Source organism: Gordionus sp. m RMFG-2023, chromosome 3 (genome assembly GCF_954871325.1).
Source record: "Gordionus sp. m RMFG-2023 chromosome 3, tfGorSpeb1-WG-v2, whole genome shotgun sequence".
Lineage (NCBI taxonomy): Eukaryota > Metazoa > Nematomorpha > Gordioida > Chordodea > Parachordodidae > Gordionus > Gordionus sp. m RMFG-2023.
The window spans coordinates 7135745-7150593 of NC_088777.1; the positions used below are offsets into that span (position 1 = coordinate 7135745).

At 28.5% G+C, this 14849-nt stretch overlaps 1 protein-coding gene across 1 annotated transcript; it reads left to right on the forward strand.

Annotated features, from left to right (window-relative positions):
* The first annotated feature begins 6080 nt into the window (after positions 1-6080).
* On the forward strand, positions 6081-14559 carry LOC135925782 (tetraspanin-33-like). The gene is made up of 8 exons (XM_065461254.1): positions 6081-6215; positions 6259-6345; positions 6504-6692; positions 7887-8072; positions 8233-8361; positions 11430-11477; positions 13064-13180; positions 14253-14559. Exons 1-8 carry the CDS (start codon positions 6174-6176, stop codon positions 14334-14336), a joined length of 882 nt encoding a protein of 293 aa, XP_065317326.1. The 5' UTR covers positions 6081-6173; the 3' UTR covers positions 14337-14559.
* Positions 14560-14849: the final 290 nt, after the last annotated feature.

A 14849-nucleotide genomic window follows, 5' to 3' on the forward strand; every position in this document is an offset into this window, starting at 1 on the left:
TTATCCAAAATATTTTCAAGGGCTGGGCCTGATGCAATATAAAATTATTCATTCGAAAATATATTGGCAGAATGAACCCCTAATTTTAAACAAGAAATTTATAATAATTTGATGATAGAGAACATGCGATTAAATTAAGGAAATTATAATGAAGTTGATAATAGAAAACCAATTTTATAAGGCAGTGTTTATCTTACTGCTTTTTTTTATAAGACATGCAATTTTTTGGCAGATCCAACTAAGAAATGTCTTTCTCTAGCAATTAATGCATAACTTTGTTACACATCACCCATGCGTATCCACGATTTTCTTATTGGGGATGGGGGCACTTCGACTTATTTTTAATATAAATTTTATTGGAGGTCTTTAAATTCACTTATTGTAGGCTCTTGGCTTTATTAAATTTTTATAATAATAATTAAGGTCTTTATTATTTATAAAAAGGCTTTTTTTTCTAAAAATTTTGAATTAAAGTCGTTATTATAAAAAATTATTAACTTTTGCAAAATTTTATTTTATATGCCTTAGGAGATGATGGAATATGCATCCTTAAAATACTTTGGAGAATAAGGGGGGAGGGGTTTAGGAGAAAATTTATTGTTCTCTTAAAATGAGATTTACTAGAACAAGCAAATTTGTGACAAAGGGGGGAGTCTGAAATCACCTATATATGTTTATTATCAATAGAAATGATAAAAAATTTTTAAAAAACAATAATTATTTGATTTAAATATAATATAACAAATTATTCAAAATATTTGTTGAATAAACTAATTGTTCAAATAAAATGGTGAATAAATGAAAACTCATATTAGAATAAAATAAATAAATTAAAATTCATAATCCAACAAAACAAATAATTTACTCTGTATTTATTTCCATTCGATTAGAAGAATAGGCCTACTTTAATGTAAAATTTTGTGACTAAAACGTTCTAAGGGACTGCTTTATATAGGTGAAACTTTTTATTTTATAAAAAGTATTTATTGATTGTTTTCCAAAATAGGTTGAAAAGATACATTTTCACTTTCCCCCTTTTGAATGTATTTAATGATTGTTTTCCAAAAAAGGAAACAACAATAATATAAAGATACCTTTCCCATTATAATAATTATATTCTAAACAAATTTATTAATTGTTTTCCAAAATAAGGAACAATAAAAGATACATTTAACCCATTTTTCCCCTTTTGAATGTATTTATTGATTGTATTCCAAAATTAAAATACAACAGTAATATAAAGATACATTAATTCCCCTTCCCATTAATTGAATTCCAAGTAAGGACACAACCATTTTATTTATTCCCTACTTTACAATATCATAAAGGTACAATTAATTTCTGTATCATGCCAAGCGAGTTCTTTCTCCTCTATCATTAATTTCAGTTACTTCTCTTTTGTAAAACAATATATATATATATTTATTGAAAAGATACATATTAAATTTTCTTAAATAAAATTTATTTTGAATAAAGTTGAATTGCAGAACTATTTTTATTGCAATTTTCTCACTTTTCATACATACAAGTTTTATTGCAACGTTCCCACTTTTCTATAAAAATTTTTTTAAATGAATTAATTTAAAAAAAATAGGATTTGAATATTTAATATATTATCAATTTTTTATAATTATACAATTCCATTTACATAAAAAAAATCCAAAATAAGTTAAAAATAGAAACTTGACTTTTAAAATTGCTCACCTGCAAAATTATAAAAAATGGAGATGGAATAATCCAGTTCTTAGACGATAATTTATATAAATCTTAAATAGCATCATGTTAGCCGTTAGATTTAGTATTTTTATTTAGTCTATAATACAAATATAATGTATCGCAAAATTTCTTATTTATTAATATTAATTTTTGCAAAGAGAGCTTAGTCGTTAAAACTGAATTCTCTACAATCGCATTTGATTGGAACTAACTATAAATGTTATTTAAGTTGTATCCAATGATGTAATTTTACTAGATTAGAGATTCATTCATTAAATGAATTTAGCCCATATATAGGAGTCAGAGAGCCATCTTATGGTTTGCACTTCGAAATATATATAATAGTGTTGTTAATAAGCCCAAATTTATAATCAAAGTAATATCGTGTAAGCTTGATTTTGCTCATAGGTGGCAGAAAGATTTCTGTTTCTTTTAGCCAAACCTTGAAACTTACAAAATATTATTTTGGCTAAAATCATAATCGGGCCCTTTTTAAAAATCGACCTAAATATGTTTTTTTATAATATTAATATTCTACTAAAATAGAAATAAATGGCAATAGATAACTAAATTATATAATTTTAAGCGTAATATTTATATAAAATAGCAATTAATGAAAATTACAATTTACTTGCATAAGAAACAAAATTGAGCTCTTTAATATTCTAACATTTAGCCCCCGTGAATGGCTGCTTCCTTCATACACCTCTTTGCATGTACCTGCTAGATCATATCGTCAGGCAAATATATTTTATATTAAGGTAGTTAAATATATATTTTTGTTTTTTAATATATAATTATCCTTTATATTATTTAGTGTGTTGAATAAATGAGATTATGACTTTCGGTCAAAATTTTATATTAACATTTTTTTATATCATTTTAACGTTACATTTTTTAATGTCAATTTATATTTCACACAATTAGTTATTTTTTTATTGTTCAAAAAAAGATATATAAAAAGAAATAGTTTTTGCTGAAAGGGAATAAAAAATGTAATTTATCATTGAAAATAAAATGTAAATTATGATTAAAAATAAAATATAATTTACAATAAAATAAAATGTAATTATGATTAAAATAAAATATGAACGAGGATTTAACCCAATTCTTACATGGAGGCCAAATTACGTCCGAACTTTGCGTAAGTATTATATCAAAATTCGATCTTGATTTTACAATGTATATCTATTCTATTTTACTCCTTTATCGATCATAATTCTCTTACGATGGATGCTTTGAACAATTCCACATATATGACTGAATTCAAGCTGGATTTCCCCAAATTTAGTAGCGATGGCAGCTACATAGGAAAATTGCAGAATTTCTTCGACATTAGCAAGATCTCCAACGGAGAAAAGGTCGCCTTGTTTCTCCGAAGTCTTCCAGATGATGAATTCAATAACATTGGAGCGATTTGCACTTAGGCAGACTTCCAGGACCCAATCGCCCTGCTTTGCAAATTCAAGCTACAACATCCATCGAAGACTGAGAACGCCAAACTTTCATTATTTTATGCTGCCACTCAAGGCAAGGAGGAGACGTTCTCGGCTTGGGTCACACGCGTAGCACGACTCAATAAAGAATGCCATTCAGCGCATTATTGAGAAAGTGAGAGTTGCTTCGAATTCCAAAGATTTCCCCGGTCAGGAGCTCTATGACTATAGAAGATATTTACAATCTAGGTCTAGAAGAAGACACCACTGAGCCAAGTGACATCAAGGGCGTGATGAAATTGTTTTATTTGGATGAATCACCTGGAATACAAGAGGTTAATCACATGGGCAGAGTCAAAAATAGTTACGTAATAACAAAACCCATCCAGAACTCTCACGCACATGGTAAATCTCTTAAACAACCCCAGTTAATTAATGTCAATCGCCCCGGACAACATTTTGATGAACGTTACGATATACGCTGCGACTATTGCCGCTACAAACGTTTTGATGAACGTTACAAGATACGCTACGACAATGGCCGCGATAAACGATTCGATGGACGGCACAGCAACTTCCACGGCAATCGTTTTGATCAAAGCTACGATAATTGTCACTATAACCGCAACCGTTTTGATAATCGCAACGATAACTACTATGACAATCAATACAACAATAGCGGGTACAACGCCCATGGCAATCGCCACGACTATCACTGTGACCATCATCAAAGCCCTGATCGACGGGATGACTGCTATAGAGGTGATAACCGAACCAACTATCCCCGTCGTGGTCAGCACAGACACAACCCTCAAAATATTAAAGGTTTCCCGAAATATTCGTCGAGGCACAACCAGTACAAAAACGACAACAATACTTACAACAGATCTTCTGATTACAAAGATCGTGATTGTCAATTGAATACGAATGATGATATGAACATCGAAGCAATCGATGATGGCGACGACTCAAACACAGACCTTAAAGAATATAATCTGCAGAATTTGGAAGTGTGCAATCTGGGGGTTAACGATATCAGATATGACGCATACAACGTAACGGTGAGCATCAAAAACATACCCACGCTGATGCAAGTTGACACTGGTACGAGGTACACTATACTTCCGAAGCTGATAGCTAACACTGTAGGTATAACCACGATACGTAAGACGGATATGAAACTCACTGGTTATGACGGCAGCGCCATCAAGAATTAGTCTTGCTAATGTAAACGTTAAGTATGAAGGTAACTTAAAAACGCTGGAAGCCATATTGATGGATTGTGACAAGATCCCCCTGCTAGGGCGTATGAGGCTCAACGCCTTCAACAACATTTTAAAAACGTTCTTAGTGGGTAATGTGGAGAATGATCTCGAGAAGATAATACTCGACAACAAAAAAAGACCTTGAATCAACTTACTCCTACAAACTCAAAATGGTCAGACAAGAGAAAGTTCACTTGAAGCCCGATGCTGTGCCTAAATCCTACCTTCAAGGAGAATTCCGTGTGCCAAGATTAATGCGATGACTCAGAAATTGGATGGCTGGCTGAAGGAACCTTGCTCGAGAGGAATCTAGATGCCCGATGCCATGCACAAATGATCTGATCGCAATGTTAGCTAAGGGCTGCCTTTACTTTACCAAGCCATCGTTCGGTTTGAAAAGAAGACTGCACCATGAACATGGGTGGCGTATTGCGTGACGATCATGAACGTTAATGGCGTTACCACTCAACTTATCCAAGGAAATCATAAGCCGAATTTCTTTAGGGTGGAATGTTGAATAATTGAGATTATGCCTTTCGGTCAAAATTTTAAATTAACATTTTTTTATATCATTTTAACCTTACATTTTTTTAACGTCAATTTGGATTTCACACAATTAGTTATTTTTTTTATTGTTTAAAAAAAGATATATAAAGTGAAATTGTTTTTGCTGAAAGGGAATAAAAAATGTAATTTATCATTGAAAATAAAATGTAAATTATGATTAAAAATAAAATATAATTTACAATAAAATAAAATGTAATTATGATTAAAATAAAATATGAACGAGGATTTAATTCAATTCTTATAAAAAAAATAGATATCATATTATCTACTTTTCTTTTGTATTTTTTTCATTTTTATTGTAATTATATATATATATTTTATTATTAGCATAAAAGATGGCGAGCACTTATATATATTCTAAGCCAATGTTAATATTACCCCCACCTCCAAATTCCCTCTCACCAACTGGACACTAATCCCCGAAATATATTTTTTACCTGCCCCCCCCCCCTTCTCACAAATATTTTTACTCTCTTCCACCCTTAATCTATGAAGATTAGCAAAAAAGATAAATCTAAAATAAAATTAACAAAAAAGGAAATCTAAATAAATATATTCTACCCTCCTTCAGATGCGACGACTTAAAAATGTCTATATAAGCTGAAATTGTTTTAAAAGATGTTAAAAATTGGAAAAAACTTATTCATTTAAAAATAAAATATTAGAAAGCTTGTAATTTTAATTTCTTATAGAAGATCTATTTTTATATTACCTTTTTAAAATGGAGAAGCAATTTTAAGTATTTTATTTACTGAATAAACAGGATGGGCTTATATTCTGGGATAAATTATCTTTTTTATAATATTGTATTTTCTCAATCGCTCTCTCATAGTTAGAGATTTATAATAATTGTTAGTTATTTCATAATAATAATGTTAAAAAGCCCGATTTGGGCCGATTTTTAAAAATGGTCTGATTAAGGTTTTAGCCAAAATAATATTGTGCAAGTCTCAAGATTTGGCAAGTAGAAGCCTATTTGCCATTTATGAGAAAAATTACCAGGCTTTTTTTACACTTATAAATAAAGACAAACTAGACAACGTAAATTTATTTTGTTTAAAATATACATATGACTCTCGCCATTTTCTACTTTAATGTCCTCTTTTATTTTATCAGCTGTTTTTGATAAATTAATGATACGCTTTCAACTTATTATTTAACTTATGTTAAACTTAATATTGAATAAAACATGGCGATTCATCATAATTCTAAGTATGGGAAATACAGACAGGTAAAGAATGTACTATAATAGGTAAATAATATGTTTTTGATAGAGACGCCCTTACACATATTATACTACATATGATCCAATAAGCAAATGTGTCAAATACACCTTATTCTTTTTCAACTTCTTATTTTGGGTATGTTATTTAATATATACTTATATAATTTAAAAGGTATCATGATGAATAATTATAACTAGATCTGTAAATATGAATTAAATGTTTATAAGTTCTCAATTATATTTTATACACTGTATGCAGAAAACTATATATATATGTGTGTTTTTATTTACTAGCTTTGTGGGTGTTTATTTGCAGCAGTAGGTATGTATGCATTTATTGAGAAAGAAAAAATACTAAGAGATGCAATTGATATACTATTTGATCCAGCAATATTACTCATGCTAGCAGGAACATTAGTTTTTGTACTGACATTTTTGGGATGTTTGGGATCATTGAGGGAGAATATATGCATGTTAAAGAGCGTAATAATATTTATATATATTCATATATTGCCGAATTAATATTTCAGATGTAATTTTGGCATATAAATTAAAAATAACTCAAAAGTTGATAACCAAATTTTATGAAATTATAGGATAGGTATTCTACAGACATTGGAATGCATTTTTAACAAAATTAGTTCTTAATTTAATATGTGCTCAACTAAAATATTTACTATTTTTCAACTTTTATACAAAATACTTACTTAAATTTCAATTTTTTGAGATATTAGATTACACATATTCCTTGATTACATTGGCAGTAACATAATATATATATTTAAAGATTTTTGACCAGGCAAAACAATTATGCATAAATTTCTTCCAGATCAAACTTAAGTTTTTAAAATTTGTTTAAAGTCAATAATTGGCTAAATTTATGTTCTTTCCTTTCAAAAAATTATTGCAGGCTGTTCAACACTAAATATTGGTAATTTGAATACTTTTTTAGCTCTTTAAGCCAATTTTTATCAGCAAAAAATTTGACTAACCCAAGTTATTAGCCAAAAACTTTGGTCTCAAGGTTTTTCTTAAAAATATAGTATCTTTAATTTGAAAGAAACTATTATAAATTAAAATACCTAATTATAAAGGATTATCTCTTACAGACCAGGCCAAAAAATCTGATGAAAAATTTTCATTTTCATATAGCCAAAAATAATATTTTTTTTTATAAATAACATATTTCAAAGCAAAAATAACCAGGGTTGCTAACCCTGAACCTGGTTCAATTTTTTTTACCCCTAAAATTAATTGATCCCTCTTAAAATTTAATGAGTTCAAAACTCAGGGTTAAAAATTATTTAGGAGGCAAAAAAAAATGAGTGTTAAGGTTGTGAACTCACTAAATTTTTTAAATGGGCCTGGTTAAGGTTCTGTTGTGGGCACAATTTCTTTGAACACATCTACTATAACCCAGTCATACCCCCAGCCAGGAATGGACTTTAACTACACATTTATGTTAACCAGAAATGTAAACCATTTTTAAATAATATGTCAGAATTTGTGGATTTCATTTCATTTATATAATCTAGGGGCCATCTTATCTCCACGTACTATTTTAATTTTTATTTTAAAAAAGGTACATGAATAGCCATATAAAAATTAACTTTAATATGTTTGTCCAAAATTAATTTTTGTTAAATTTAAAAAAATATATATATTAAAACTACTAAGTTTGCATATATCCTATTCACCCTTTTCCTTCTGCTTCTCATCCTCGGAGGACTTATTTTCTTCTCCTTTTATTCCGATTCCAAAATGAGGATTGTTCACACTCCCAATGAAATTCTCCTTAAAGCTGTTCAAAGGTACAGGGATGATGACGACCTGCGCAATTTCATTGACAATATTCAAATCAAGGTTAAAATTATAATAAACACGCTATTCAAAAAAAAATGGCAAGTAGGAAATAGAATGATAGGAAGAATGGAAGAAAGGAAAGAAAAGAAAGATTCAAAGAGAGAGAAGGAAACGAAAAAGGTCTAATAAATAAATTTAACGTGATATTACAAAAAATTAGTTCGAATGCTGCGGCGTGGGAACGAACGGGTTTAGGGACTGGAGCATGAACCCTTACTTCAATTGCACGCCAGAAAACTTGAGCGTCGAACAATGCGGCGTCCCTTCGTCTTGTTGCAAAAGAATCGAAGTACTTTTTTTTATACATCTATATTATATTCAAAATTTAATTTAAATAATTCTTTAAAAAAAATCGTCAAATATTCAATTGCAGGGATGAAATAAAAAAAAATGGATGGCCGTTTGATTATTATATAGTTCTATCTTAATATTCTAGTCAAGGTTGAAGTTTAAATTAGGTTTATTGATCGCAGAGACTTTCATGGGCCAGGCCAGCCCGCAAACCAGGGCTGGGTATGGGCCTGATATCATATCATTTTAGCGCACCTGGGTTTAAAATTTTTTTTTAATAGGTTGGGCTTGGAATTTAGCTTATTTCAAACAGTTGCTAACTTAAAGAAATATTGCCATTTTTATCTTTTAATAATAATAAATTTCAGTATTGTAAACAAAATTATTGCCTAAATACACTTAAATATTATTTAAATTTTTTGACAGGTTTGGGCGGCACTTGGGAATTTTTTTTGAAACTTATTATGGGCTTGGGACAGGCTTGGGAATTTTTTTGAATATTAGATATGGACCGGGTTGGACCTGGGCCTAAAAATTTTTTACTGCGGGTCTGGGCTGGGTTAGGTCGAAAAATTAAGGCCCAAGAAGGTCCCTGATTTCCAGAAATTATAAAGCATTAAAATTCAATCCTCGCCACCGAATTGGGTATATCATCGTCCAACCACATACCTACATTAAAAGTAAAATATCGGTTGATTCCAAGGGGGTACATGGTCTTAATTGTAAATATAATCAAGAGAGACAAGCGAGTAAGAAAAAATTATGACGTGTCATTTAAATTAAATTTTTTTTTTACGAAAGTGGGAATTGAAAATATTATAAACGATTACGCATTTATTTTTAAATGCATTAGTTTGTTAATAGTTATGGTAAAGCTTTTTTTTTAAAAAAAAGGAGTAGAAAGATTCAAATAATTTCAGATTTGAAACTCGACACTTAATATTTTGCGAAATGATTTTTCTAGGCTCAATAGTGGTATTGGACAAATACTGCTAATATCAGCGTCTGACGATACTTTAATAACCTTGACCGATATAACATTTTATCTTTTTAAAAAATAATTCAGATTGTTGGTAATTTATTTTAATATTTCTTTTACTTACTCGTTATATCGCATCATAATCGAAAATAATTTTGATTATCCGTCTAATTGACACTTTCCCCGAATCCGGGAAAGAAAATAATAATATTAAACATCATAGTTCGCGCAAGAAAAAAAAACACTGGTGTTAATGTTGAAAAATTAATTTAATTTTTTTTAAAAAACATTTGTTTTATGATAAATAATTAGGGATATGCTAATATTCACCTGGTTATAAATGTGTATATATCGGAATAGGCAAGATAGGCAGTGTATTTATAATGCATAACCATCCCGAAAAGTTAATAAACCTTTGAACTAGTATATCAAGCAATATTATTAAGAAGGGGTCAATATCGGCAAACAAAATCAGCCTACTTTTTGCCGATCTTTCTGAATAAATCCTACTTTTTGCCGATCTTCCTAAAAAAATATTTCGATCCTTTACTAAACAATATTTTGATCAGCCGATTCGACGGCATCGAACCGAACCGGTATTAACCGCTATCATTTACCGAACATGAACAGCAAAAATGTTATCACCCGAACCTGAACCGAACCTCTAAAAATGCCTGTAAGCCGGTTTTAAACATTTTATATTTTAACTCTTTTAAATATGATTAATAATCAGTTTTGACTAAAAAGTATCAACAGTTATTTTTCTATATAGCTATTTGACGGTGCCAGCTACCCAAGTTAGCGTATATAAGTGCTCTCAGCCCTAAAATTTATTTTTCGTACTCCTTATAGATATAATTTGATAGGTAAGAGAATCTTGAAAGATAAAATATTTATAAAATACTTGTTTTAAAAATATATAATTCTAATGCGCTTATATGCAAAAGGATCTGAACCAGGGTTTAAAAGTTCAAACCGAACCTAAATTATTATTTTTTAGAACTGAACTTGAATCACTAGTGCTGTTAAAAACCCGATATAGGTCGATTTTAAAAAACGACACTATTGAGATTATAACCAAAATAATATTACGTAGGCCTAAACATTTTGCACAAATCTGGCAGAAATACTCGGGTTGTATCTATACTCTAAAATGTTTATGTGCGTAAAAAATTAGCTGCCAATTCTTAATTCTGAGATATATTATAACTAGGTCCTTTTAATATTGACAAATATTCATAATTTTAAAATAATGAACAATAAAATAATATTAATTACATTATGTAAAAAATCAAAAGAACAAAAAACTATTTGAATTAAGTCGACAGATCTTAATGATAAATGTATTGAGTGAGATATAGTTGGAGCAGTAAATTTTAATAGATATTCTTCGCTTTAAAAGTAATAACTCTTTTTTTGGAAATAATGATTAAACGTAGCTTTTGTCCCATTTGTTTCTGATCGGATAATTTTAGACTTGACAAATGAACCGCAGACGTCCTAGATTACCAGAACGAACAATAGATTGTTTAAGGTATCTATATTTGTTAGTTTTTGAATTCTGTGCACTCATCATAGAGATGTAGAAAATGTTAAACCAGGTGGAAGAACATCCTATTTCGATAATATTTTTGAGCTGGCATGATTCCAACCTACGCTTAAATTACGATTCAAACAAAATATATTTATATTTTAAATAAGCATTTTACTACACTATACATTATTTTTTATGATTATCGGTGGAAGAAAGTTTTTTAGAAGCATATATACATTTATGTATATTTTATATATTTTTAATTAATGAATTAGATTTAAATCTTTCGCAATTCTAAGAATTTTAATTTATTTGTTACATTTGTTTCTTGAAGCTTCTATACTCTCACCTTCATCTTTTTTTTTCCTTCTTATTTCCTAAATATTTTTATTCTTCATCGATGGTGATGTCTGGGATAGTGAAAAATGGAAGAGAGGGGGGGTTAGAAAGATAAATGACCTGCCAAATTAAACCGTGTAAAATAAAATTCTCTCCCGATTTTCTCATTTGATGTATTGAATGTAAAATAAATGTATATTTTATTTGTCTTTAGAACATACAAGACAACGTCATGTGCGGCTTTCATACGGTTGATAAAACGGTATTTAACATCAATATTTCTTATATATTTTATTTCAAAGATATACTCATTTTTCTTCTATTTTTAGGTATATATAATTTTACACGAGCTAGGCTTAATAATTTTTTTTTTCTTCCCCTATTTTATATTCGAAAAGTTAGTCGACTCTCGAAAATGTTTAAATTTAACCGAAGAATTGTAAATAACTGTTTCACTTTTTTTTTACCGCCTATTATATCCAGGATGGCCTAATGGTGTCAACAAATATGACGCATTATAACCTCTTAAAAACCTCTATCAATTTGTCTAAGATTTAAATGTATAATTTGCGTCAATGTGTTATTTTTTCAATTTTAGCGCCTTTTTTTAAACTTTAAGAATCGGATATTAACGGATTTGTATTCCATATCTACAGATAATTTTGCCGTTAACCTTTGAGTCATATTTATAATTTATATAAAAAATCTATGGAAAAATTAATATAAATTAGTTCGAAAGTTCATGCCGAAATTGTCTGAAATTTATAGGGTAGGTATTCCAAACATGATTAAAAAAATCGGGCATTAAAAAAAATGATTACAAGTTGAAAAAAATAACACATTTCCGGAAAAAACGACGCTAACATATATACATATTAAATTTTTATTGAATTTAAATAGCGTAGCGGAAAAATTTTGTATTTAGCATTTCTCCTAACAACATACAATTCCTTTTTTTACCCTAAATTTTTTGTAAATGATGAGATGAGTGTGATTATGAATGTCTGATAAGTTTTAATATTTATATTCCATCGTGCTGATAATTATTTGAACGAAGGATTTTAAACATACCCTTTACGCAAAAATCCCCCCCCCCCCCAAAAGGATTAAAATTAAAACATTATAACATCTTCACTGCATCAATTCATTTTGAATATTGATCCAATATTTCTTTGGCGCTTATGGGGGCTATCTATTTGAGCCGCTTACAGATTGCAGTTATTGTTTGGGGAGTAATTCACAGGTTTAGCCTTCTAGAATTTTACTGCTTTTCTTCGTAATAATCAATTTCTATAATGACGAGAAATAGCATTTTAAATTTTAGGATTTCTAGTCGATTCCTTTCCTCCTTTTTTTGCATAAAAATATTATGGGGAATTTAATAAAGTTTTACCAGCTTGAAACCTTAAGTTTTGAAAATGATTTATTTGATTCCCTTTTTCATTCTTGGATTATTATTATTTTATAAATACCTCCTAAATTTTAGATAAATTGATTGCAAAATTAAGGCTTCTTCTAGAATACTTACCTCAGTTATCCGGCATATGCCAAAAATAAATACTCATTCTTATTCCTTAAGTTTTAGGAATGATTGGCATGTTTTCCACTTCCATTCAGATGATTATTATGTTTATTATTTTTATCTCATAATTTGGGAATTCGTTTAAAGTTGAAAAGCGAGCTAATTAAAAAAGTTTTGGATCCCTATTTCTGTCTGATTTCTCGTTCTAGAAAAATTTTTTTTTTAGGAACTAATGAAATGAGAAAATTTGATGTCAATCTTAAATTATTCTGCATCGATTGACTATCAATCATATAATCCATATATTTTTATTATTACGGACTTAGGAAACTGAAATAAAGGACAAAATATACACTTCAGGTTGCTTGAAAGCCATTTCCAAGTGGATCGAAGAACACGCAATTCTGCTCGGCGGAACCGTCATGGCTATCCTTATACCCCTAGTTAAAAAATTTATCTTAAAAACATTCATTATACATTTTAATGAGTTTGGATCATACTTGTATTTTGTATGGACTAGAGTTAATTGCTAATTGATAGCCGTAATAAATACATTTTCTGTTCTTTCTAGCTTCAATTAAAAATTTCGTTTATACATATTTAGTAATTCAGAAGTGCATTGATAATCATCATTTTTTTGATATTGAGGTTGCAATATATAAGGCCTATGCCATCGATATTTAAAAAAATATAATGTAAATGTAATCATAAAAATTAATATTTGAGAATCGTCTGCCTTTTAAAATTAGAAAAAAAACATGAATATTTTAAACATATTTTTTTTAGCTTTAGGTAAGACAATATATATTTTTTTAATGAATTATAATGTGATTGAAAAATAATTACTGCATTTCGTATGATAATAATTGCTAGTAAAAGAAACGATTCATATGTGATATCAATTTAAATATTCCATTTTAAAAGATAAGTTTTTATATTTTTCTACATTTTTATATAATATTAAATTTAAGGAAGAAATTTTTAGTGCCCACCCCTTATTAATCTTATCTCTGGGTAAAAATTGCAAAAAAAAAAATTAAATAGATCGATACATCTCCGATACCAATATTATTACCTTTTAAATATTAAAACTTTAAGTGTATCATTTCACATATAAAAGTTAAAAAAAATGATATTAGCCATGGGTTGGGCTTGACCCTTGGGGTAGCCCGGCCCATGCAGACCTCTGCCTTAGAGATATGTAAGCTTAAAAAGTTTCATAAAGTTATTTTATATTTTACTCAGTCGAATAGTTTCTTAATATTCTTTTGATAAATATTTTAATTAGCCTCTATTTTATACCCATATCAATATTTTAATTTGACTTCTATTTAATATTCATATTAGTAATCTGCATCGGGCCTAATTTTTCAAGCCCAGTCTGGAATTCTCTCATACTTTCTCCTATTTAATGCAGCTCATTTTTCAGTTTTCTTGTCTTTTTTTGTGGGATTTATTAAATTACCCGTTTTATTTTATAATTTCATATTTTATATGTTATTATTATTACGATAGCTTCTAGCAATATTTTTATCACTTCGATTAGCCGCTCAAATTGAAGAACAAAGACTAAGGTGGCTCGAATATCCGCATTTTTAAATAAATTTTTTTTCCTTCTCTTCTTTATATTCTTTTAATTTTTTTTTACATTCCATTTATAATTTTACAAATAAATAATTCCCACAGTATAAATATAAAAAATATGATGTGGTAGAAATTATGCGCATTTATATACTAATTTTTAAGTCACAATTATATTTGTAGGCTAAAATTCGATTTTTCGTTTTAAATTCTTATTTTTATATAAAAAAAAATTTATATTTATTTCATAACATTGTTCATATATAATATTTGTTTTATTTGAAAAAATCTCATTTTATTTGTAAATTTCCTTTTCATTCTTTTGTCTAATTTTCTAATTTGCATTTTTTAGAAATTTTTTAATAAAGCTACTTTATATTATATGAATTATAAATTATATACTGATAAAATAACTTATAATTTAATAAAAAATTTTGATATTTTTATTTGGATAAATGAAAGAATGTTAATATATCGAAGCCTAATTTATTTTCTATTGTTTAGGATTGTAACTTTTTAAAAAGTCGAGTT

Excerpts from the sequence above, each read along its gene's own strand:
- LOC135925782 (XM_065461254.1), top strand. The coding sequence starts at position 6,174 with ATGGCGATTCATCATAATTCTAAGTATGGGAAATACAGACAG. Across the intron at positions 6,216-6,258 it reads AGTATGGGAAATACAGACAG|AGACGCCCTTACACATATTA; the intron begins GTAAAGAATGTA and ends TGTTTTTGATAG. Across the intron at positions 8,073-8,232 it reads TTGACAATATTCAAATCAAG|TTCGAATGCTGCGGCGTGGG; the intron begins GTTAAAATTATA and ends ACAAAAAATTAG.